This window comes from Peromyscus maniculatus, chromosome 14 (genome assembly GCF_049852395.1).
Source record: "Peromyscus maniculatus bairdii isolate BWxNUB_F1_BW_parent chromosome 14, HU_Pman_BW_mat_3.1, whole genome shotgun sequence".
In the NCBI taxonomy this organism is placed as follows: Eukaryota; Metazoa; Chordata; class Mammalia; order Rodentia; family Cricetidae; genus Peromyscus; species Peromyscus maniculatus.
The window spans coordinates 76,055,384-76,082,141 of NC_134865.1; the positions used below are offsets into that span (position 1 = coordinate 76,055,384).

At 40.4% G+C, this 26,758-nt stretch overlaps 1 protein-coding gene across 8 annotated transcripts in view; it reads right to left on the reverse strand.

The window, feature by feature from the left end:
- Nucleotides 1–26,758, reverse strand: part of Dicer1 (dicer 1, ribonuclease III) — a 68,628-nt gene that overhangs the window by 36,142 nt on the left and 5,728 nt on the right. For 3 of the 8 annotated variants that reach the window (XR_013044476.1, XM_076551312.1, XM_042261122.2), the window contains exons 2-10: nt 16,959–17,024; nt 15,801–15,898; nt 9,444–9,631; nt 8,647–8,809; nt 7,706–7,836; nt 6,692–6,826; nt 5,818–5,978; nt 2,520–2,688; nt 464–936 (exon numbers count right to left, since the gene is read on the reverse strand). Coding sequence is in view for 7 of the 8 variants with exons in the window: in XM_076551312.1 (XP_076407427.1) it covers nt 464–936; nt 2,520–2,688; nt 5,818–5,978; nt 6,692–6,826; nt 7,706–7,836; nt 8,647–8,809; nt 9,444–9,587 (1,376 nt within the window). In the remaining variant the exon portion in view is untranslated. The remainder of the gene's footprint in view (nt 1–463; nt 937–2,519; nt 2,689–5,817; nt 5,979–6,691; nt 6,827–7,705; nt 7,837–8,646; nt 8,810–9,443; nt 9,632–15,800; nt 15,899–16,958; nt 17,025–26,758) is intronic. The other 5 variants (XM_076551313.1, XM_076551314.1, XM_076551311.1 and 2 more) reach the window with 4 other exon arrangements.

Sequence of the window (26,758 nt, forward strand, 5' to 3'; positions counted from 1 at the left end):
ACATTTAAGGTGAAAATTTTTAATAAAAAAAAATCACCCTCAATACTCATATAAAGTGTATCCTAGGAGCCTGTAAAGAGCTGTGTGAGAAATACTCAACACAGAGTCTAAATACAGTTAAACACTGATGGACAACTGAGTTGAATCCAGCATCTAAATACAATTAAACACTGATGGACAACTGAGCTGAATCCAGCAACTGTACATAAAATATGGCATGCTCTACTTCAACTCAATTTTTCTGTATGTTCTCTACTTTGAATTAGAATGAATTAGCATCTTTTAAGACAAAAGTGTCAGTTGTGTCAAAATTAGCCTTTAGAGAAAGTGACTACAGGCATCCTCTTTGTCAATTCAGGACAGCATGACACACGACTTCTGGAGGAGACCCTGTAAAAGTCAGAAGCAGACCTGCCTATAGGCTCTTCAGGCCCTCCCAGCACTGCTTCCCCACGACAGTTACCTGTTGAGGACAACTGCTGTGTACCTTCTTTCCACAAAGATAATTCCACATAAAATATTGGTAAATGGAGAAGGGAAATTTGTCTCTGGCTTTTCTTTTTCTTCAATTTCTTCATCGTCATCATCATCCTCCGAATCACTCCAGGACACATAGTTATCCTGATTCCTATTATTGTACCACTCAACACTTTCAAACTGCTGCCGTTCATAGGGCTTGTATTTGCGCAGGATCTCGAGCAGTTTCATGACTTTAGGAGTTACATACTTCAGGTCAAGTGAGGCAGGTGAGAAGTGCTCTTCACATAGTGCATGTATTTTCCTCAGCAAAGTGTCTGTAAACAATAAAAACTTCCGGTGCAGCTCGTCTTGCTCGTGTTTGATGTACTTCTGCAGTTCTCTTACCATCATCCCAGCTACTTTATCCGCACACCAGGGTCCCAGAACAACCAACACTGCACGGCAGTCTGAGAGCATCTACAGGAAAAGGGAAGGAATCCAAAAGCTAGACAATCAACACATCCTCCAGACTGCTGAACTGGAGCTTCAGTGGTCCTCAAGTGCACCTTCAAAACCAATTTACCCCAACAGGAACACAGAGGTCAATTCCCTAACATTAGAGGAACAGCTTAATGGTCATCCCAACTTCCCTTTCACAGACCTATGCCTAGAACAATCTCCTTTTCTCCCAGCAAAGATAATAAATAGCAGCTAAAATATGCAACTGTATGAGATTTTAAAAACCTGAACTTTGGATGCAGGATTTGTCAGAACTGTAACTGCATCATCTGTTCCCTGTAAAAAGCTGTAAAGCACTGTAAAGAGCCATGGAGTGCAGTAGCTCAGCAAGACAAAAGCAATTTCCCTTCAATTGTACTCATGTTCCAGATTCCCTAGTCATTCATACGCATATTTTTCTATTATAATGAATATTAAAATGAAATGCTAGGAAATATGGGTGAATTCTGGCCAGGCTAGCACCAGCACTTCCCTCTACAAAGGTTGGACAGTTCTATACCACTGTGCACTGTCCCCTCTGGGTTCACTGTAATGAAAGCATTCAGTAAAATCCAGAATCTCACTTTGGAGCCTGTCCAGAGTAGCCCACCTTCTAACTTCAGCTGAGTTGAATAAAAATGCACAGCCAGGCTCGAATGGGGCAACTACCAGTTCTATATGCCAGTGAAGACAATGGACTGAAAATGGATTTAGCAAGATTCATAGGGTTAAAAAACCCAAACAAGGCTAGGCATAGTGGCACACACCTTTAATTTCAGCACCCAGGAGACAAAGGCCGGTGGATCTCTGTGAGTCAGAGGCCAGACTAGTCTACAGAGTGAATTCAAGAACAACTAAAGATACATAGTGTGACTGTCTCAAAAAACAAAAAACAACAACAAAAACAAAAACAAACCAACAACAACAACAAAAAAAACCAATCTGGACATGCTGTTTAAAAAAAAATAATTAAATCACCATGCGAAATTCTGAGCCACATTCAAGAGCGTATTGATATTAAAAAAAAAATCACTACAAAGCCCTAGGGTGGTTACTAATTGTCAAGCATTAATGCCATCAGGATCACTGGAAGGCATTTTCAAAGTCAAGTCAATCCTGTGGACCCCCTCCCTCCTCAGATTCAATTCAGCGGCCCAGGAATGGGTCCCATACTTTTCACTTCTAACAAGCTGAAAGGCAGAGTGCTGTGGCTGCAGCTGCAGGTGTGGGCTATTCCTGTTACAAACAGCAGAGAACTCAGTCCAGAAGTTCCAGCAGGAACTAACTCTTCTGACCAAAGCAAAGCAAAGCAAACCAAACTGGACTCACTTTTTAAACAGGCACGATCTGAACCCTAAGTCCTGCAGAGAGGGCTATAACATACAAATACAAGTGCCTATCAAGCAAACCCAACCTTGACCATAATGTGCTAGCTATCACATGTTCAATGAAAAAACGTCCCGAGCTAATAAGATAGCTTTAACTGAGATGTGTGGGAAACATCCTCAACAGACGTATACCCTCACTGCAGTGCTCAATGGAGAGACTCTACACATACTTACTTGTTTGGAAATCAGAGTAGAATCTCTTTCCTTTGAATGTACAGATACATTACAGTCATTGATAAAATTAAGTGCTTCTTCTATTTCCATCAGCAGTCTTTCATAAAGCCCACTTCTGTCAGTAAATGGTCCACAATCTACCACAATCTCACACGGCTGAGAAGTATATCTTTAAAATCAGAAACAAGTTGTCAATATCAGTGAAAATGCATAACGGCTTTTTAAAAAACAAGGAAAAGAAAATATTTCAAAATGTTAGCAGTGTGGTAGAATTTTAGGTATTTATTTTAATCATTATTTTTCATATTTCTGAATTTCCCCACAGAAAATATACAGCCTTTTTTGTTTTTAAATAAGTATTATTTACAAGAAGTTTCCTAAAGGAAAAAGAAAAGAATGCAAGTTGGATTGTTACTACATCTCAAGTGTGCTGGGAGCTCTACTCTGACTTAACCCAAATGCAAGGAGGATGGAAAAAGAGATGAACGTCAGCAATATTAGGTCATTCCACCAAAACAAGACCAACCTCCTTCCTTGGAAGGTTCTGTCAGCTGTAAAGTCCCCTGTCTTCCTCAAATGCCCTTTGCGTCATCTTATAAAAATCCAGTACAGCATGCTGATTCATTTACCACCTCTATCTAGTTTGAGTTTATGTCTCTACTTAAGCAAAAAAGGCAGACTCCAGCATGCCTTCTCTAGTGGCACTTGGCTTTTCACTGAGTTAGGTGCAAGCAATCACTGTAAGGCTAAGGTTCAAAGAACTCTGTGAAGAGATTTCACTGGAGTCCCAGAATTGGTTTTTGTTTTGTAGGTTGACTGCCACCTTTTGCCCACTGAGGCAGAATGGAGAAGAAAAATGTTCAAAATACTCAATAATTATTTTCCAGAAACAGAAGTGATCAGCAGAGGTCAAATAGGAATGTTTTATCATTAAATGTACAGCTTAACATATGGTCTGAAAACTTTTATTTTTAGTTATTTTTAATTATGTAAGATATGTGTGTCTATATATGGGTATATACACGAGTACAGATGTCCAAGGTTGCGGCTTGAAATGAGCAGTGGGAACCAACTCAGGTCCTCTGGAAGAGCAGCAAGCACTCTTTAACTGCTGATCCATCTCTCCAGCCCCCATTGAACTCTTTTAACACCTGCAGATCTCAATGTTAAGAGTTTTTACTTATTAATGTATTTGTTGTTGTGTCCGTATGGTAGGGGCAGGAACGAGTGCTATCGTGCAGGAGTAGGAGGGTAACTCTGTGAAGTCAGGTCTCGCCTTCCACCTTGATGAGGTCACTCATTCACCAGAATGAGTGACAGTGCCATGTCACTCATTCTGAAGTGGGGACAGGAGCTTGGAAGGGATAGGACCCACGTATTTAACTCAGATAGGCTTTATCTGCTGAGCCATTTCACTGACTCTGTTGATACTAATGTATTTTTGTAAGGTAAACTGCCAGCTTTCATTCATTCTTGGTGTCATTCCTTGGATTCACTGTCTTTCACAAATCATGACAACCCAAACAGTACACAATACACTAAAAGAATATGGATGATTTTTAGTGAGTGAAATACAATAAAGACACTTAATACATAGTTTCATTTTTCTTAACCTAAATGTCTTACGTTTCTTTTCTTGTTGTGAGATAAATTACCCTCACAGGGATAATGGGGTTCATTTGAGCTCACAGTTCAAAGAACAGTCCATCATGGTTGGGATTTCAGTAAAGGCAGCAGAAGCTTAAAGCAGCTAGGTACTTTATCACAGCAACAGGAAAAGAAACAAAGACACCAAATCAGAACAGTAGACTATTCTGGTGTGAACTGGATGTTCTATTTACTTACAAATACACGTCCATATTCACACTGTTTATTCCTGCTCACTGCAACCATTTCCCCACTAATTTATACAAGGCTTCTGTCTGAGTCTGCTGCTGCTGCTGTTATAAACATCCTGACAAAAGGGACTGAAGTGGGAAGGGGCATTCTAGCTCACAGTTTGGGGATATTGTTCATAATGCAGCAAAGTCAGAACAGCAGGAAGTTGAAGCAACTGTTCACATCACATCCACAGTCAAGAAACCGAGCACTAGATGCCCACTTTCAGCTCACTTCTCCTTTTTATTCAGTCTAGGACCCCACACCAGGAATGGTGCTGCCTGAGTCTTCCCACCTTGATCAACTCAATTAAGACAATCTGCCAGAGACTTGTCTGCCAGGTAATTCTAGATTCTGCCAAAATGGCAATTTTCACTAACTGCCACAGCTCCTTCCTATAAAGGTATTGGTCAGGTTGTGCACATGTGTCTGTCTGCTTCCATGTCAATTAAGTTACAGAAGCTCAAAACTGTTAACTCCTCAACCAAGACAACTTACAAAATACAAACAGCATCTTTTTCAGAAATCTGCAACCAATCTTCAAAACAACAGGTTGCTCTCCAATATTTTCAAGTACCCTGCTGAATTCTCTGAGACTCCTTCAGTGTGCCCTGAGATGTCTAGATCAGAACAACCAAGCACACACTGATGGTGTGCTCTTTACACTGAAGGTAAATGTCCTGACAGGAGTCCTCAGTCTAGCAACACGAGGGAACAGGAAGGACTGGCTGACTTAGTTTGGGTGACTATTGCTGTGAGGAAACACCATGACTGAAAGCAACTTGTGGGGAAAGGGTTTATTTTGCTTACATTTCTGTATCACAATTCATCGTCGTCGTCGTCGAAGGAAGTCAGGACAGGAATTCAAGCCAGTAACCTGGAGCCAGGAGCTGATGCACGGACCACAGAGGGGTGCTGCTTACTGGTTTGCCCCTCTGGCTTGTTTAGCCTGCTTTTCTTATACAACCCAGGACCACAAGCGCCCCGTGGTGGCACCTCCCACAATGCGTTGGGCCCTCCCCCATCGATCACTAAGAAAATGCCTTACAGGCTTGTCTATTTACAGCCCAAGCTTCTTTCTGGAGACATTTTCTCAATTGAGGTTCCCTTCTCTCAGATAACTATAACTTGTGTCAAACTGACATAAACTAGCCAGCCACTCACCCCATGCAACGCCATCACTGAAGATGGCAGCACCTCCATCTGAGGCTCTCTGCAGAAACAAGGGTAGATGCTTGTGCTTGAAGGTAACTAACTGTACTTTAAAAAAGACTTGTCAGTTTTGTTCATTCCTTTTAGCAGCCATTTGTTCACTGAAACAGGTACCAAATGCAAGATGCTGCAGAGGCTATCAAAGACTCCCCACTAGTCAAAACCAGACTTCTTCAAGCCAAGCCACTGAACCTCAAGCAGCGCATACCTGTCTAAGACCACCAGATCAGTCGCAGTCTCAGCATTACTCTTAAGAATATTCTCCAGTTTCTGAATCTTTTCTTCCAATTCCTCTGGATCACATTTCCCATTTAAAATGGAAGCAGTCAGTCCCAAAATTCGAGGGCATGATGGACAACTTTCACAGAGCTAACATAATAAAAGACATAGACAGTAAGGACTTCCTCATGCAAGATCACAGCAAGAGACACTGCCACATCCAACACAGGAAAACTACTGGCAATTACTAATACCCACTTCTGTGGAAACAGCAGCATTAATACTATAAATTACTATATTTTTGTTGCTGTTGTTTAAATATATATTTCTCAAAAGGGCACATTTGGATACTCTAAAAAATATGTCAACTGATATTATGATGTAGAAACATTATAGATTATAGATTAAATGAACACTGGTTTTAAGATTCATTCATCAGTACACTGGAATCAAATTCCCAATACTGGTGACTAACACCACTGCCTTTTGATTCTTCTTCTTCTTCTTTTTTTTTTTTTTTTTGATTCTTCTTTTTTTGTTTCTGTAAATATGTAAATAGCATATAAGGGTGGAGAGATGGCCCAACAATTAAGAGTACTGGTTACTCTTCCAAAGAACCCAGGTTCAATTCCCAGCATTTATACATCAGCTCACAACCATCTGTAATTCTAGTTTCAGAAAGACCTGACATCCTCTTCTGGCCTCTGAGAATACCAGGCACAAATGCCATACACAGATATACATGCAGCCAAACTCCTATACACATAACATTAGAATTTTTTTTTAAATTTAAAACTGCATATACTCAATAACTTAATAATTTGACCATGAATTATTGAAGTTGATAAAGTCTAAAAACCTACCTTCATAATTTCTCGATAGGGGTGGTCTAGAATTGCAAGATGACACTCATCAAACACCAAAAGGTTAATGTCTGACAGTGATAAGTAACCATTTTTCAAAACATTCAAGGCGACATAGCAAGTCATAATGAGAACCTAAAATAAAACTGACATCAGTACACAAATGCCATTAACCTGCCTGGCTATACCTCTACCAGAGACCAGTCAGTATATGGAAGTGAAGATTATGAATGGAATCATGGGTCAAAATTAAAGCAAAAATTTACATATGTAGGACATATATACATACATTGGAACCAAGATGTAAACAACGCAAGTATAGGGAAAGATTATGAGAAAGGCCCTTGGAAAAGGGAGACCACGTCCTTATGGTAAGTTACTACTACACCAACTTCAGGTTCCCCCAGCCATAACTGACAGGTGAGACTTGTCAATCTAGTCAAATGACAAAATAATTTACACTGAGCTGACAGGGGTTTCTGAAAGATTAAGTACTCTTTGTCCAGCCTATTGTTCTGTGGACAGGCTTTATCTAGGTGGATTCATTCCAATATGTGAGAAATACTAGTAATCAGTAGGCTGTTGAATATTAGTTGCAAGCCCTCAACCGCTGTGTATCTCCTAGCACCACACACAAGAAGCCCTTAGCACATGCTAGCTACGTAGGAACATGAAGGCAGAGGGAGCCTCCCTCAAAGACCAGAGGCCTCAACCAAGAAATTTTTGCAGTTGCAAAATACCTAACCCAAAAGAACATTTTCTTCAGGTTCAAAATAAGTCCAGGTATTTGTGTTTTTCAAGCAAGTAAATAATGGCATCAGTCTCTTTTCTATCCTCTGAATGGCACTCACATTAGTAATTTATTGTTCCTACTGGTTTCAGATGAACCCACAGGAAGAGAGAATAGAAAGGGACTGGAAAGCATCATTTTCAAACTACCTCAGATAGCTAAGGCTAATATTAATCAAATCAAGGACTTGTATCTGTATAGTGAAACGTCCCCGCAGGTCTCACCTGGTGCTTAGTAAACTCTTGGCTCCATCTCTCTTTTGTCCAAGATGCATTTACTTCTAGGTTTGAGTACTCCCCAACCTTGAGATCTGAGTGAGTTCTGACAGCTGAAACTTGTTGAGCAACCTGGTTTGCTGGTCACAAAGATAACATATAAATATGAACAATGTGCCCAATTGGCTTTCTGAACAGTTACAAAATTATCAAGTTATAACTAGCCACCAATTTTTGAATGGCTAATTTAAAAATCATAGTTCCAAGATCCCCCTCTAAAAGTTACCAGTGAGCCCTGCCACTTTCTCTTCCATCACGTCCTCCAAACAACCTCATACCCGCTTCACAGTTGACTTCCTCCATCCCAAGACCTAACTCCTTTTCAGGTTGGAAGGGAACCATCTCTCCACTCGTCTGTCTTGCTCTCCTCAATGAAACCATTATTATCATAGTTCAATACTTTGAAGTATTGTTCAAATCACAGAATTATGCTGAGACTGTCTTTACAAACAAAAGGGAGGTCATCTTGGGCTCATAGGTTGTGCTTTCATTTTGACCATCCCAAACATACATACATCTTTGAAGACATGAGACACTAAGTTTACTCAGTAGCTTTAAAGACACATGTAAGTTTCTAAAACTACCCCAGCAAAAACAAAAACAAAAAAATCATGTGTCAAGTAGGTTCCTATCTCTAGTCAGCCTGCTGTACGGAGTGAAAATACCTAGAATGAAAGTAATTTGAACATCTTAGCCGTCTCCCCAGAGCAAACCCCATTAAGAGGAATGCAGAGTCTGAACAAACGAGAGAAATGGCACAGAGAAATGAAGCGGTATTTCGGCTAGCAGGGTTTCAGTAAGCTTATGACTTGTTAATACCCACAGAGACAGTCTGTTTAGATATGAAGGCTCATCCAATTTTCTCCTCACATTTAGTAATGTTTGATTACCAGAGTTGACGAGAAACACGGTCCTTTTGGCATGTGGGTTGAGGTCGCCCCTGATCTGATGGGCCAGCTCTTTGGTGAGCAGGACTGCGATGAACGTCTTCCCTGAGCCGGTGTTCAAGCAGACAATGGTGTTGTGGTCCAGAGCCGCTTCCAGGAGCTCAACCTGAAACATGGAAAAAGATCATACACTTCTTAACTAGGCACCACATTTAAGAACTAGCTTTTGTTTTAAATAGAAAAATGTCCCTGTTTTCTAAAATCTAAATCTGCAGACAACTTTACAAAAAGAAAACCACTGTCTTCACATTTATTCAAGAATAACAGGGGAGTAAAATGGCTGTTACACACAGCTGGGCTGCTGCAAACATACATTAAAATGGCACTAACAATTCCATTTAAGAATTATTTCTGCACATGTTAGTTCTCTAGAAGAACACATAGAACTGAACCTACACTAGGTATGTTTCTACTAGCTCAGGGCTGAACACTTTCAAACCAAACTGCATTCCTACCCAGCTTATTAGGACTGATACACCCAAATGCATATAAAGGAACAGTGTGGATTGGGGGTGGGGGTGGGGGTAAAGAACTCACAAACAGAACCAACACAACAAATCAATTACCCAGCAGATGTTAGAACAGAAAAGAAAAATTAAGAACAAAAATGTTTTAAACAAGAAAATTAATCAGAAGAAAGAGCTTGAAAGGGTAAATGAGTTTTATAAGCTGTGTCAACTCTATACTAATTTCTTCCATTTTAGTGAAAAATGCTCCAATATTAGTGGTTTCATTAGTACCTGGTATTTTCTTGGCGTATAAATGTTATCATGAATTGCTTCTTGTTGCCATGGCAGTCCAAAGAAAGGACCCATTGGTGAGGAAGCAGGGGTCATGAGCTGCAGGCCTGCCATGCTGAGGGGCTGCAAAGCAGGGCTTTTCATTCATCCAGTGTTTCTTTCATTGCATTTTGTTCTAGCACAGCTTACTACAAAAGGGAAAAAGAATACCATTACACAACCATGCAGGTTAAAATCAAAGAAAGCACAGGAACAAGAGAGACATCAGACTACCGCTCCCGAGGGCCTTTTCATTCTTCCTGGGCTGGTTCGGTCTCTAAAAGTCAAGCAGTCTATACTCAACCCGGCAATCCTGTACCTAGAAGCTTGTCTGAGGAATAAACCAGACAACTATACAAAGAGAAACACATTGATTTGTATTGTTACAGCACTGGAAAAGAAGAAGAGCTTTTAAACTAGCAGAAAACCATCGTAACTATAGCTATATACAGGTATTGGCAAAGAATCTAAAGGAACACAAATCTATTCAGATTCTCATGTATCTAAATTTATTGGCAAAGAGAAAGTCCAGAATAAACCCTTGGGGTTGGGGATTTAGCTCAGTGGTAGAGCACTTGCCTAGCAAGCACATGGCCCTGGGTTCAGTCCTCAGCTCTAAAAAAAAAAAGAAAAAAGGAAAAAAACAAAACAAAACAAAACAGAATAAACCCTTAAAAGAAAACGTGTACCAGATGATGCCTTGTTAAACATATACATACATGTTAAGTATGTAAATATACACATTATATCATAAAGTACAAACATATATAAAAACATACTCTTTGTAAGTGCTCTAACATTATGTTGACAAAATAATGAGCCAACATACAGGCAGGCACTAAAGATGCAAACACCTGACCTGGTTACATCACTTTATTAAAAGGGGTGTTTTGCTTAGTTGACAATCTACAACTGCGCAGCTAAAACTATCCTTAGACGTGTCTATTTAAAATTATACATACCCTGATAAACTAATTTCCCTAATGGAAATTCTTCCAAGTCATTTAGGCACTCTCCCATTGTCATACACTTTTCCAGAAGTAAAGTTGACTATGTAAGCTGGCAAAATAAAAATTCACCTTTTAAAAATTATGTGTGTGCGCACGCGCATATTTACTTATATGCCAGTGTGTGCAAGTGTAGAGGCCACACGTCAACACTGGATGTCATCCTCCAGCACATTCATTTTTTGCAACAGGGACTCCTGCTGAAAGTGGAAATCACCATCAGCTACACTGGTGTTGGAGGGCACTGTCCTCTGAGCATAACAGCCGCCCTTCTCACTAGTACAGCTGTGACTACTTGGAAGCCGTCCCCAAAGCAGGTCTTGCTGAGTGCTGGCTTCCCTCATAAGGAGGAGCAGGTGAGGAGGGTCAGTGGATACTTACCTGAAATTCCAGCTGCTCCCCCTACACCTCCTGCCATCTGTATGGAATCCTGCTCTAATTGCACATGGCTTCCTGGCCTCAGGAGGTCTAGAGTGGAAAATTAACAGAAGAGGGGGACTCCATCTATGGAGCTACAGGAAGCTGCCATCCATGCTGGGGTGAGAATTTCCAGTGCTGTGGCTGCTTTGTAGTCACCCACTCTCCTGTAAGTGACCCCTCACTGACACTCTGTAAGTGAGCCCAATAAACTCAAAGGTTTCTCCAAGTTGGACTTTGGTGGAGTTGTATTTTAGTTTGTATCCTAATAACTAGCTGGCCACCAATACCTCAGGATCTGCCTATCTCTACCTGCAATTACCACATACAGACAACCCATCCTACCCACCGTGCGGATTACAGATAATCACCATGGCGCCTGGCTTTTACACAGGCGCTTGGGGTCAAAAAAATCAGATCCGCATGCTCCCACTTCAAGCACTATACCCACTGGGCTAAGCATCCCCAGGCCAATCTTTCTAAAACTCTCCACCAGAACAGAAGGCTCGGATATCAAGACTCTATGTGAAAGCCTATCACTAGGCTCCCCTCAATGAGCAGAATTTACCCATCCTGCACGTGGAATGTTTACCCTACTCTGCTTTGTGGTGATCATTGCTATTCCTCTATGAGAATGGAAGAGAGTCCAACACTTCAGTTTCCTGAAAACAAAACATTTTACTTCCCAGTTGTCTTTCATAATAAGGTACAACACTGCACTCTTGTTTCAGAAATCAAGATGCCATAGTTCAGTACACAGCTCTTTCGAGGTACTGTTGTAAGGATGCAGCACAGGACACTGAGACCTCAGAAAGACAGCTTGTCCACACACCAAACAACATTATCATTCTTACTATGCTTTTCAAAGGAAGGAGACATGCAAGGGGTGACCAGAGCATTTTTGGAGAAACTATTAGGCCATGACTACCACCACCACCCACCACCACCAATACTGAATCAAAGAAACCATATTCCTTATGGGAAATAATCAACTCACTTTCTACTGGAATTAAAATCTAACACCCACTCCCTGCACCCTGCACCTCACACACACAGTTCCAAGTTCCACAGCACACAGGCCTCAAGCACCTCACCTGGAAGTCAAGTTCACCTAGCTTTTCAAGAGGCCACCCTGAAGGCCTACCAACTAAGGCAGCACTTTCCTGAGCTTCCTGGCTCGCCAGCACTCTGTGATGCCTACTTCACAGCAAAGAAGACTGTAAGAGGCATGACAGCACAACATATTAACTGATCTCAGGACAGATAGCAGACGGATGGTTTTCACGATGAAACTGGCTACAGGAATGTGATGTCACACACATACAATGAACTGACTGTCACAGTCAGCTAGTCTGCACAACCACAACTCCTATGTTCTGGTGTGGTGAGAACACTAAGAAGCCACACTCAGCAGACTCAACTATACAGTGCATACAGTATTATTATCAACTGTAGCCCACTGGCTATTAGTTCTCCAGAACTTCCTCCTCGAAACTGAAATGCTATACCCATCAATCAATATTTCCTCACTTCTCCCACCCTCTATACCTGTCACCTGTGCTCTCACTTTGTCAGAAGAACTGTGTTCACTAGACCCCACATGGAAGAGAGATTGATTGCAGTATTTGTCTTTCTAAGCCTGGCTTGTTGCACTTAGCATAATGGCCTCTCTATAGAGAGTTAGGTTACCACATTTGTCAGCATTTCCTCCTTTATTGTAACACGAATTCTAATAGGTCTTATAATAAAAAACCTGGAGCCAGATATTGGGGCAAATGCTGAAAGATCAGAGAGACAAAGGAAAAAGCCACTGCCATGTCTCACCTCACCAACCCTAAGAATTCTGTTTGAAAGCCTCTGAGTCCTCAGCTGAAAGCTTTCCAGTCGAAAGGCCTCTAGCCAAAAGGGCTTTAGTTCCTGTTTCCTCACATCTTATATACCATTCTCCACCCAGCCATCACTTCCTTCCTAGTGCTGAGATTAAATGGGATTAAAGGTGTGTGACTCCCAAGTATTGTGTTTGCCACCACTGCCTGGCTCTGTTTCTCTCCTGGACTGAGTCAATCTCATGTAGTCTAGGGTGGCTTTGAACTCAAAGAGATCCAGATGGATCTCTGCCTTCTGAGTGCTAGGATTAAAGGTGTGTGCCACCACTGCCTGACCTCTATGTTTAATCTAGTGGCTTGTTCTGTTCTCTGATCTTCAGGCAAATTTTATTAGGGTATACAATATATTACCACACTTTACCAAGATCAAATATTCCTGTGTGTGTGTGTGTGTGTGTGTGTGTGTGTGTGTGTGTGTGTGTGTCTGCTGTCTGTCTGTCTGTCTGTCCACTCTTGTTGACAGACACTTAGGTTGTTTCCATATTTTAGCTCCTGTGAATATGCTACAATAAGCATACAAATACAGACATCTGCACTGAAGAGTAAGTTTTAATGCTGACACATTAATAAAGGAATAACCAAAAAAAAAAATGAAAAAGTCTTTTACACTGCAGATAACAAGTGTTAAAACACCCTGAAGGTGGTGGTATGTCAGAGGGTAGCTATATTCTTAGTAAGTACTCGCTGAAGCATGTGTGGACAAAGGGTGATGTCTGGAAATTAGTCTCAAACAGTTTCTAAGCAGAAGCTACACAGACACAACTAATAAACTAGTAAATGGGTAAAACATGTATTTGTTATCCTATTCTAATTCTTGCAACATCAGTTCTTTATTTTCTGAATAATATTCCTAGTGTCTCTGTGTGCATGAGTGTGTGTGTGCACGTGCGTGTGTGCAGACTCCCATCTGCTGACAGTTTTAGTATTGTGATTGTTGTGAACAATGATGCAACAAACATCCAAGTAAAGTATCATTCAGAGATCTGATTTCACAAAGGACAGTACTGGGTCCTTTTTAAAAATTCATATTGTAATATAATACAAGTAAGTACTTCGTTTCTTTTAGGGACAGCAGGTAACTCTGTGACTATTACTCAGGATTCACTTTGCACTTCTTTCCCAAATAAGAGCACTGCCCAACACTGTGTATTCTTGATATACCAAAGCTGCCAAGGCTGTGTTTCAGACTTTCTAACACCTGCCAGTCACCTAGCTAGCCCTCAGCTCATGGCACACGCCTCTCTTTGGACTAGGAACTGGTTCATGCTAATCCAATAACAAAAGGGTTGGGCCTTTCAGTCAGTGGCTGAAAAGCAACTCAAACATGGTTCAAGAAATACTAGCTCTGTCTGCTGCTGAAATCATTCGACAGCCATTAAAAAGATGTACTTTCAACAGCAACAGTAAAGAGACTTGGTCCCTGTACATCAATGTGCAGCTCAATCAATCAACCTCAAAGCTCAGCCTAACAACATCTTTGCCAAAGACATGAGCCAAACAAATTCCCTTACTATCCAAGTTAATGTGAGTTGAATTTTATGCAACTCCGAACAAGTGATACTGTAAATCACCATTACTGCTTCTATAAAAGATCTAGATAGAAAAAAAAAGGAGAGAAAAGAAATAAAGGAGGGAGGGAAGAAAGAAAAAAGGAAAGTCAGGGACAGACCAAAAAGAAAGTTATCAGACTAGAAACCTGAGGTCCAGGGAGGTCCTGCAGCCAGATCACAAGCCAAGAGCTTTGTTTACAGCACAACATTAGAGTCCAGCACCACTCACACGAGACCAGGATGACCTCCATCTGGAGCTTCCCTGACTTCTGAAGGTTAGTCATTCTCTCCTTATTTGTTCTTATGTACATGGTTTAAACTTTTTGCAATCAGTGAATCTTCTTGAAACTGCTAATAGCCATAAACTAAAGTATTCTTCTAGAACTTTCAAGCCCTTGTTATTCTTGCTTTAAAATGATTGATTAGACTGTGTGGCCTTGAGTGCAGAAGCTCTGCACTCCTGTCACCCACTGCCCTAAACCACAGTCGGGACACAATGAACAAACTAAGGAAGTCTGTAGAGAGCCAAGTCAGCCGAGTGGCCCGAGCAGCTTGTCTCTGACTTCTCTAACAGAACCATTTACACATGTGCACCGACGCAGACTCCTTCTCCCTCTCTTCCCCTGTTCTTCCTGAAACCCAGGCTCCCTCAGAACAAGATATGGCTCCTGTATATATTCAATCTGTTGTTCTCAAGATTCGTGTGTGTGTGTGTGTGTGTGTGTGTGTGTAAAACTGAGTCAGAGATTCATGAATGGCCACACAATAGTATACAGAACACAATCATGGGCAAGTCAATGTATTTTTATTTGGTTTGGAAATAAACTGCTACCATTCCTAATGGTGGATAGGATTTTACAAGGAAGTGTAACCCTTCCAATTATATCTTCCATAAGGTCATAATATTTGAATTAATTTTCATTCATTTTATGTATGGTGGCTGGCCCCAGTAAAACACTTTCTATTTAAGGAAAGCAAACTCAAGATTAAAACATCAATTGGTAACCTAATCATGTAATAACAGAAAAAAACCTATAATTTTGCCAACTTTTACTTTCTCTGGCATATTTTAGTAGACTTTTTTTAACTTAGCCATAAGTGAAAGGCTGAGAATCTGATCATATATAAGCATTTGAGTCTCATGGATGAACCACATTAACTTCTTCAGGAGGGCCAAAAGATAAACCCCGAGTGACTATTTTCAATGACAAGTTTTAAATTTTTTGTCAAATAATCCACACTCATGGCACTGGCAAAGTTGTGTGCCAGCTTCTGGAGGTTACGCACTTAGCAGTATTGAGTGAGACTGGGATACAGTGCCGGGTAGAGCACTTACCTAATACAAAGCCAGGCCTTGATTCAATACCCAATACCACAAAAACAAAAACACATAGAGAACGACGTAATAAAACACAGTTGTAAGCCCTCATCCTCTTTCCACAGACAACCCAGATTTACCGTTTTAATGTCTGCGCCCTCTGTGCTGCTGCTGTCTGAACTGCATTCTGACATTGTGATAGCTTACTGGGAAACCACAGCATGCCCACGATTCTGCTCTAAAACAAATGCAGAGACAGTCAAGTATAAGATTCCTGTAAACCCAATGCACACAGCAGAGTCCCATTCAGATGAGGAGCTGAATAACAGGCCATTATTTTGTATCAACTTTTAAACAAAAGACATTTGGGATATTTTAGAATGCCAAGTCTTCTTCTAAAACAAAGAACAGAGAGTGAGCAGCAACTAGGCAAGACTGACCTATAGAGAAAAAACTACAGCCAAGCTCCAGGAAAAATTTCAAAAATATCTGAAACTCAAATGTTAAAGATCATGCTTTATATATTACAGAGAAACAAAAAAGTAATAATGCATTACTTCTTAGATTCCCATTTACAAAAAACAAATAAAGATCACCAGAAGAGATACTTGGCTGAGAAATCCAAATAACCTATTGTAAATCTTTAGTGTGTGCATGAAATCCAACAGTAATTCCAATTTAACAAATGAAATTAAAAACAAGCTCCAAGGACTACTAAACCACTTTCCATCAAATTGGTTTAGAAGACAATTCAAGATTAAAATTGACGATAGTGTTGGGAAGAAATTTAAATCTGGGATGCCTTTCCTAAATGATTATTATGATTCAAAAACAAAGAAAGCATGAGGAATTGATATGAAAAGCTTACTGTAATCAACAAACACTGATCTTAGCTATGACACTGGGCTTGAGCTCATTAGCTTACACCATCTCTACTGCCATCATGCAGGTAAATCCTCATTTTGTACACTTTTTTTTTCTAGTTGTTAATAAATCAGACTGGGGCCAGGCGGTGGTGGTGTACACCTTTAATTCCAGCATTCATGAGGCAGAGGCAGGTGGATCTCTAAGTTCAAGGCTACCCTGGTCTACAGAGTGAGTTCCAGGACAGTTTCACAGAGAAACCTTGTCTTGAAAAAACAAAAAAAAACAAAAAACAAACAAAAAAATCAGAGTGAGTTCCAGGACAGTTTCACAGAGAAACCTTGTCTTGAAAAAACAAAAAAACCCAAAAAACAAACAAACAAAGAAATCAGACTGGGACAACCTTAACACTACTTTAATATATACATATTTACCTCGAAATGCTGACTCTAAGTTCTTTCAGAGTTTCCAAGTCTGTATTTATGCATACCCTAGGTAACCTAAAAGCAATCAGAGAGAGTATTTTAGAAGAGACAGCTCATTTAAAAAAAAGAAAAGGAAAGGAAAAAAAAAACACCGTTAAGAAATTTACTATTAAACAAATTAGCTACTTGATTATTTTTATACTTAACATCAGGATAAAATCCTTTATAAAATTATCTACTAAAAGACAAGAAAACAGCACATGACTGAAATAGCTGCCTGTTAAAATCAGTATTACATTCTAATACAAACATAAACAAGAAGCAAGCTTGTTATGTGATCCAGTTAGATAAAAGGGAAAACTCTTGGCACAGCACACCAATTTCCCTCGTAAAATCTGCCTGTAAGTCTACTTAAGGAACACTATGACAATCTACAGTACCGCATGTCTTCCTACTTCCGGCATGTCTGTCTTCTAAGGCTACCCACCCTTCACTGAATTTTTAATCACATTCTATACGCCACCCAGTAAGATGCAAAGACCACGCATACCAACATGGGTGGTAGGAACAGTCCATGAACGAAGCTGTATGAGGAGATTTCTGAAACCTGGTGAGAAAACTCCAAGTAAACAACAGTAATCTCTGTTCCTCCATAACTTGAGTGTTCTTGGATGTGCCTCTCCCAGGTACACCGGAGTTCACTTTAGATTATTCATTACAACTGGCTATTGTTATTTGTTTAGATGTCTCTATGGAAAAAAAAAAACCACATATCTTTGCTACCTGTGACTTGTCCTTGTGTTTGAACACCTTACTCATGTGACGCTTCTTAACCCTCAGAGTATAAACTGTCTGATGGTCTGAATAAAGTTGCCTATCACATAAGACTTCAGTCCTCATTTATTGGTTCCATTCTCCCAGGTCCCACCACCTCTAGAGACGGTAAACAATGTTTCAGACCTGCCTGTTTCCAGCAATGTTCTAACCAAAGTAAAGTCAACCAGTATAGGATTATCTGGTTATCTAGTTACATCACCAGACAATATGTATACACACAGAAGGCCCATCTGGCAAGTATAGGATAGTAACTTACATTGGTAATAAAAAGTTAAGTCGTTATCTAATTTTAATTGATGATAATATATTACAAATCTGCAAAATCCTATTTCATGGGCCCGTTTAAGATAAGCTCCAAATTATACTGGGTTTTAATACAAACAAAAAACTCCCATTAACACCCAACTACAGAGGTGGGTGCAATTAGAGACAGACAGCTCTTCCATTCCTAGTATGAATTTTCAAAGCAAGTTAACAGAATCTCAGAGATTCTGCCACTACTAACTTTACACATTTATGTCACACTCACCCTACTCTTGAGCTCCTAATGTACAACTTCCATAAAGCCCCTGGTAAGCAAGAAGAGGACTCAGCATGAATACTATGCCATTAATATGCAGTCAAACTTGTTAGCACTGTAACATGCCCAGCAACAGAGATGCTATGGGGGATCCAAACACCTACAGCAAGCTAGCCTAGATGACCCAGAGCCAGCTCAGGAGCCCAAATGACAGCTTGAGATGATCACTTGGCATGGGGTGAAGAGAATTAGAGTTTTTATAAATTAACCTGTTGAAATCAGAAGAAATCCCTTTTCCTTTGTTTTTTAGAATTCTCTTCTCCTTCCCCTTAGTGTGCGGAAACTTAAGCCTCTAGTTCCCTAACTACAAAAGGTTACCTCCAGAGCCTAAGCAGCATCTCTGAAATAGTACCACGCAGAGAACAACTAGTTTCCTGGGAGAAGACAGGCCTAATTTGTCACCTGATTCCCATTTATATAACTGACCTCTCATCATCAAGCCAGAATACTAGAAAGTTTATCTCCAAGGAAAAGTCTTCCACCTATGGTCAGCCATGGGCATTTGGGTTACTTGTTGACTACAGGCCCTAAAACACATAATCAGCTATACTATGCCAGACAGAAGACATAACAGCAAGAGGCCAGAGTCTTGTTTGCAGTAGTGTGGCTCAGGGTATATATTCTCTTCTTCCTTTCCTATTGGTCACATAGGTCCTGTTACATAACACCCGTTTTCAACTCCAACAGAAGTTTCCCACAAAGGAATGCCAACTGCCTTGTAACAAACCAAGTTTGCTCATAGGAGTCGCCACTGCCCCTGCCTTGCCACAGATTCTGAGCTATCTCAACATCCATTCTTAGGACCCTCTTGCTTCCAGTTTCTGGGTTTGGATTTATAGACACCACTTAAGGACATAAGGATCAACGTTCTTCCTGTCTTCAGAGTTGGTCTTGATGCTCACCTGTCTAGTTTCATGTTGCTCAATAATGAAACTGTTTTCTTTTTCTTCTAACTCTGTGCAGAGAATTTCTGTTTTGGAAGACTTTTTTAAATATGTTCCTCCAACATGGCTTTAAGACATTTTAAACACAGCCCAATTCTCAAGCAAAATTCATGCCAAATAGCAAATTTCATTTCTTGGAACTTAAGTACTCTCGAAACCCTAAAACATGTTCCTCAAGAGCAAAGGGAGAAAGATTTAAAAATAAAGACGGAACAAAGTAGGCCAACACTTGCTACGTTAAAAAGGAACTCACACATCCAATGGTCAGTGTTTGGTAAACCCCTTCCCAAATCCCTTCCTCTTCAAAGTTTGGACAATGTCCCAGCTGTCCTTAGCAAGGCCCCAAGACAAGTGGAGGTTCTTGGCCTCTTCACACTAATGTATCAGCCGTCTTCACAGCAGGCACCATGAACATGAATGATGTAGAAAGTAGTCTTTCTTTTCTTTTTGGTATCCGAATCATGCAAGGGACACATCAGATATGTCAAGGTGTATGCATATCAAGCACCACTACCCCTCTAATACTGTTTCCTGGCCCAAAGAGCAGGAACCTGTATTAGAATGAAATGAGATCTTAAGCTTGGTAAAGTGAACAAAGGAACTATACTTCTTAATCTAAATTTTACAGAATTCTTAAAGAAAAACCTAAAATACTCTTAAGATTCAACACGGAAAATACAATCTTGTGCATAACATAAAGCACAAGATTTTACATAGTATTTTTAGCCAGATTAACCTCAAGAACACACAAATTCACAAAGGAAATAGAAACATACCATCTTCAAACAAGCCACTGTGGCCCAGAGATATTGGTTGGTCTTTGAGCTTTGGGGGGCCTGCCACCCAGCTCCCAAATAAATCACACACAGAGGCTTATTCTTAATTATGAATGTCCAGCCTTAGCTTGGCTTGTTTCTTGCCAGCTTTCCTTAAATTATCCTGCCTACCCTTTGCCTCTGATCTTTTCCCATTCTCGTCTGTAAATCTTACTCTTACTCCATGGCTTGCTGAGTAGCTGGGTGACTGGCCCTTGGAGTCCTCCTCCTTCTCTGGCTACTTCTTCCTTTTTTCCCCAGATTTCTACTTCTATTTATTTTCTCTGCCTGCCAGCCCCACCTATCCTTTCTCCTGTCTTGCTATTGGCCATTCAGTTCTTTATTAGACTACAGTTGTTTTAGACAGGCACAGTAACACAGCTTCACAGAGTTAAAACAAAAGCAACATAAACAAAAGTAACACACCTAAAATAATATTCTACAACACAAAGATTATTTTGAGTTCAAGGCATTAAGGAGCAAAAGATTTAGCAACACATCTCTCCTTCTTCTTCCTACCAAAAACTAAGTTATAAATCCCTCCAGCCTGCTCCAAAGGGAAGAGATCAAGTCCTGTACTAGAGACAGAGATGGCCCTGTGATAGTCTGGATGAACAAACTTTATTAAACAACACTTAGCCTCCACTAGTGCCTTCTAGATACTTCTAGATAGCTGCTACAATTTCCCAGCCCTAAAGGCCCAAGCCTCCTTTCCTGTTATGTCACATTTAGCCATGACTGTAAATAAACCAGGCTGGCTGGCCAGTGAGCTCTGGTGAGCTGTCTGTCTCTGCCCCCTTTAGCTTGGAGCTTACATGTGGGCATGGCCACACCCAGCTTTTCTGTGGTTGTTAGGGATCAGAACTCAGGTCCTCATGCAGGCCCAGCTAGGGTTCTTACCCAGGAGCCATCTTCCCAACCCCATTTAGTTTTTTATTATTTATTTTTTTCTTCTTTATTTTCATTTTATGTATACTCTATTTTACCCGCATGTATGTCTGTGCACCACATGCATACAGTGCCCACAGAGGTCAGAAAAGGGCGTCCGACAACTCCTGAAACTGGAGTTACAAACAGCTGTGAGGTGCCAAGTGGTGCTGGGAATTGAACCTGGGTCCTCTGGAAGAGCAGCTAGTGCTGAGTCCTCTGAGCCATTTCTGCAGCTCCGCCCACAAGGTCACTCATCGGACCAGGAGCTTTGTGATTTGGTAACACTGGCTGCCAGCAAGCCCCAGGGATCTTCCTGTATCCACTTTCTGGTCCTGGGATTAAATGTGGGTGCCTCCTCTTTTGGCTTTTTTGTTTGGATATTGGATAAGTATTTTTACCTGCTGAGCTGTCTTCCCAGTTCCTGGCTGCTATTCTTAACCACCCATGTAGTACCTCATTTCAGAAGAAAATTTAGTGGAAATGTTTTCAGTGGTTTATTTAATAATAAACATAATACTTATTGTTGCATTTATGTGCACTACCAGGCCTGGCTCTGTGTAGCATAATGTATTATGCTTAGGTTTTCATTATATTGTCCCAAATAAAGTTTAACATAAGTAAAATGCCATTTTTAACAAGTTCAACCCAAATTGTCCACATGAAAGTATCCCTAGGCTCCAGCCAACTGTTTGCTTCCTCAGAGCCCTTCTCAGAAAAATGACAGCATGGCTACAGAAGAGCACAGACGCCCTCCCTCCACGTCTTTCCAATTGCCCTTATGATACCTACTCTGCAGTTTTGTTTGGAGAGGTAAATAGTTAACACACCACTAGCTTTCGGGCTTGCACTTGATTCTCCATACCTTGCTCTTAACACTGTGCAAGAAACGCTATGATTTTATCGGGTCCGTGTCTATCTTCTCCCAATCTATCACACCAAAGGAAAAAGCACTGACACACACACACACACACACACACACACACACACACACACAGAGAGAGAGAGAGAGAGAGAGAGAGAAAGAGAAAAGAGAGAGAACTTAAAAAGGGGTTAATTCTGCAAAGCAAATCTAAGTGAATACTGTATGTAGTTGTTTAATAAATATGAAAAGACAGCAAAGCTCCAAACAAGGGTAAAGCTGTGCAGTGCCTGGCCATCCTCCCTCCTCGCAACACAGCCAATCACCACTCCCTATCACTCACCATTCACACAGCTCATGCCAGCTTTCTCTAAGAGGCTGTCACCAACCCCATGTGTGGGCTATATAAATATCCAATCAGGGTCCGTTTCTGCAATGCCTCCCAAAAGCTCAAGATCTCTGAAAAGAAACAGAACCTTATCCTCACTTACAATCCTATTAGCTACCACTGTCCATGACTTAATTTGCTCATCTATTAATCTACTGTAAATTCCAAACTATGTCTGGAATGCAAGAAAGCAATATTCATAATTCAGTTACTTATTTATTCTAAGAATAAACTATGGCTCTAGCACTTCCTGCATTCTGTAAGCCAAACACTCAGCAAGCAGCACTGTAGAGGCTGGGGCAGGAGGATTCCAAGTTCAAGGCCAGTCTGAGGACACAGGGAGATCCTGTCTTTAAAAAAACATACACACAAAGCCCCAACTTTCTTGTTCTAACCTTAAATTCACATCTATTAATATAAAGCAGCTTTCTGGAGTTAAAATACAAAACTCAGTTTAAATATCTTCTATTTCCACAAGACTTTAAACAACTTGAATTATTTTAACAGGTTAACATCTCCATCCAGAACACTCCAAGCCCCATGGAAAGGCTAGAATGAAACTGTCAAAGCTATGGAGTGTCAATCTGCACAGCAATTAATGTGACATCATCCAACTACAGCCATTTTCATCAGCCTCAAGTAACTGCTAACCACTCAAATTCTCCTCTACATTAATAAAAGATAATCTGGGTCTATCCTTGAAGACAGTGGAATATGACATGTATCTCATGAAGCTTTCCTGCTCAAAGTACAAGGCCTGAATCCAACCACTAGGAAACAAAACCAAATCTGATATTCATTTCACAAAACAGCATCAGGAAAAAGCTGAAAACCTTCCAGATTAAGAGGAGAAGAAACAGGACTACTAAGTGAAATGTACAATCTGAAACGAATCTACACAATACCTTACTTCTCTGGTGAAATAAGAAGTGGTATTTTAAGAGAAATTATTAGCATAAGCTAAGTAAATTTATACCACAAGTCCTAGTCTGAATTCTTCATGTGATATAGACAATGCAGGCAGGCATCTTATGGGGGCATTTCCTACTTAGGCCAAGGCCACAAGTGTCTACACAAGTGTATATATTTCTCTGTATATAGTTTATATTTTTCTTATATCTTTATACATTCGGATTTTATATATATATATATATATATGTGTGTGTGTGTGTGTGTGTGTAACCTATTAACACACACACACACACACACACACACACACACACACACACACACACACACACTATGTCTACCAGAGACAGTTGAAACTTCTTATAAACACCTAAGAAAAGCTCCAGGCATTCAACTGGAAAGAGGCTGGAAGCTAAAGTCTATCTTAACAAAAAATTACCCTGAAGATCCAAAGTGTTAGGAAGCCCCGGCCTGCTCAAAGAACAGCTCAATACTAACTCTGCTCCACACTGCATATACACTTTAGGTTCCTATCACTTCTACCACCAGAAATTTGTCTTGTCCTTAAAATTCTCACAATTATGATTAGCCTAACATTACCTGACTTTATGTAACATGTACTTGGGATTTAAATCCCCTTTTAATATTTAGTTATACAGTACTCTATCCTGAAGAAATAGACAGCATCAACACAGTGGCAAATGCAGGTGTAATAAAGTATGAGCATGACCATGGACAGGCTTCTCAATGTCTACACACTGTTGGCTATCTAGAGTGTAGCAAAGCGCAGAGTCTGTCAGATTCTCAGTCAGCAACACCAAGCTGCACTAGAGGAGACAGAACGTCTGTCTCTAAGATGATGCCAACCCACCCAAGGCTTTCTCTAGTGTTCAACCTTACTCCCAAGGCCTCCATCCTGGACGCTCTTCCCAGAAGGTCTCAGTTCCATCATCCCCATGTTTTTAGTCATCAATTATAAAGTTTGACAAGGGCAATCTACCCAGATCTTACTTTTAATGTACTGTCTCAGTCTAAAACGGAGAAGTCCCTAGATTATAGTGTTTAAGCGGTTACTGACTGTAAGGTATCTGATGGATCTAGTATACTTGATCTCAAGACTTATGAAAACAAAAACAAAAACAAAACACAGCAGACCAGGCTGACTTGCCCTTAATGACAAACCAAGTTATAGAACGTGAGCTTTGGTGTTCTGAGGCAGAATCTCACTAGGTAACCCCAGGCTGGCTTTGACTTCATGATCCTCCTGCCCAGTGCTGGAATTTCAGGTATATGATGTTATCATCTCAGCTTGGCTGTAGGTATTTATTTATTTGTTACTGTTTTGTTTCGAGACATGGTTTCTCTGTGTAGCCCTGACTGTCCTGGAACTAGTTCTGTACACCAGACTGGCCTCCAACTCACAGAGATTTACCTGCCTCTGCCTCCCAAGTGCTGAGATTAAAGGCATGGGACATCCCTGCCTGACCATAGGTTTTTAAAATATGTCTTAGTTTCCACTATCAGTTAAGTTTCAAACATTTCCTGACTGAGGATATTCAGAATTTTGTCTCTGTATTAGCCCATTACTTGTTTATGAGTAGCCATAGCCTAACTCAAATGTCTATAGATAGAAGGGCTTGCCTATATCTCCTATTACATTATATAAAATTATAGATATAGATGCATATTTGGGGGGGTGTGAATCATATATTCCATCAAACCAGAAGTTTAAAAGCCAAAGAACGACTGGTCTACATCAGGTCAAACAGTACATAGAAAGGTTATGCCAGCTTAAAGTACTATGACAGGGTAGCACACTTATTCATGCGTAACAGTGAGGAAGGCTATATGGGGCAAGTTGGAGACATTTAAGACCTGGCACCACTGTCACAGAGATCCAACTAACCAGTGTGGATAAGCCTTGTAGAAAACTGTCTTTGCAGCAAGGCCCTAATGCTGAAGAAAACACTTACACAACTCTCTGAACATAGAGAAGTCAAGCTGGTGCCTACACAGAGCTCTCACCCCTCTGTGCTAGCATGCTAGCATCTTTGGTACAGGAAGGTACTCTGCATGCTACCAAAGGAGAAATGTAAACAGCAATTGGTACAAACCTTCTGATATACAATGGTGTCCTGCCTGCAAAATATGTGGTGCAATAGTGGCACAAAGCTTGTAGGAGTAACCAACCACTAACTGACTTGACTTAAGGCCCACTCCATGAGCTGGAACCCACACCCAACACTGTTTGGGTGATCAAGAATCTGAGATTAGATAGGCCAGGGACCAAATACTAAAACCAATACTACTGTTCTACTAAAGGAACATATCAATAAATGACTACTAATGAGATTCTGCTAGACTTACAGATCAGTGCCTTGCTTATCCATTGTTAGAAAAGCTTCCTCCTGAAGCAGATGGGGAGAAATATAGAGACCTAGACAATATGCAAAGAGTAGAAGAGAGACTTTGGAGCACTTAGCCTTAAACAGATGTCTCCATCAAATCCCTCCCCTCAGGGCTCAGGGAATCCTTTGGAAGAAAAGGCAGAAAGAGTAAAAGAGCCAGAAGGGCGGAGGACACCAAGGAAGCAAGGCCTTCTAAATCAACACGATCGACGCACATCTGAACTCACAGAGACTGAGGCGGCATGCACAGGACCTGCACAGGTCTGCACCAGATGGGGTCCTAGAGCGGGAAGGAGAAGTAGATACATGCCCCATTCCTAACCCAGAAGCTATCTCCAACAGATAACCACTTGCAAATGGGAGCCACTTTTCTCCAGGGCTTTTAAAGAATTTTTTATCTTTTAAAAGTTTTTATTTTATTACTCTCTTTTTACCCTACAGGTCCTTTGGTATATATGATGGTGTCCAATTGAATGTTTTTATGGAATTCCCGAGTGTGTGAACAAGTGTGTCTCGGTGTCTGTATCTGCTTCTTGTGCCTTCTCTTGGGTTCTTTTCTTTCTATTTGTTTTGTCCTATTCCAATGTGTTAGTTTTCATTTTGTCTTCTTATATTTTATTATTATCCCTTAGAAACCTGTATGTTTTATAATCAGAGAAAGGGGGTGGATCCAGATGGGAGGGCAGATGAAGAGGAACTGGGAGAAGTTGAGGGAGGGAAAACCATAATCAAAATATATTATGTGAGGGAAAAAATCCATTTTCAATAAAATGGAAAAATGAAAATATGCAAAAATTATATATGTACATATATATTTACATGATTTTAATCATTCCCTTCCTTCCCTCCCAATCCTCCCACACCCCTACTCCCTCTCCATTGATAATTTTTTTTCTTTGAATATTGCTAATACTTATATATGCACATAGAATATATAAATACAAAAACAAAAAGAAAACTCATTTATGAAAATGCTGTGCACAAGCCCACTCTTTTGGACTGCCTTCCATCATGAAACTGGATATGTTTTTCAGTATTAGTAACATGGAAGTCATGGCATAATCTAGTTACACAAAGAATATAGCAAAATGTTCTCTAAAGTACATATCTGAAGAAAAATAGTATCATCTAAATTTTAT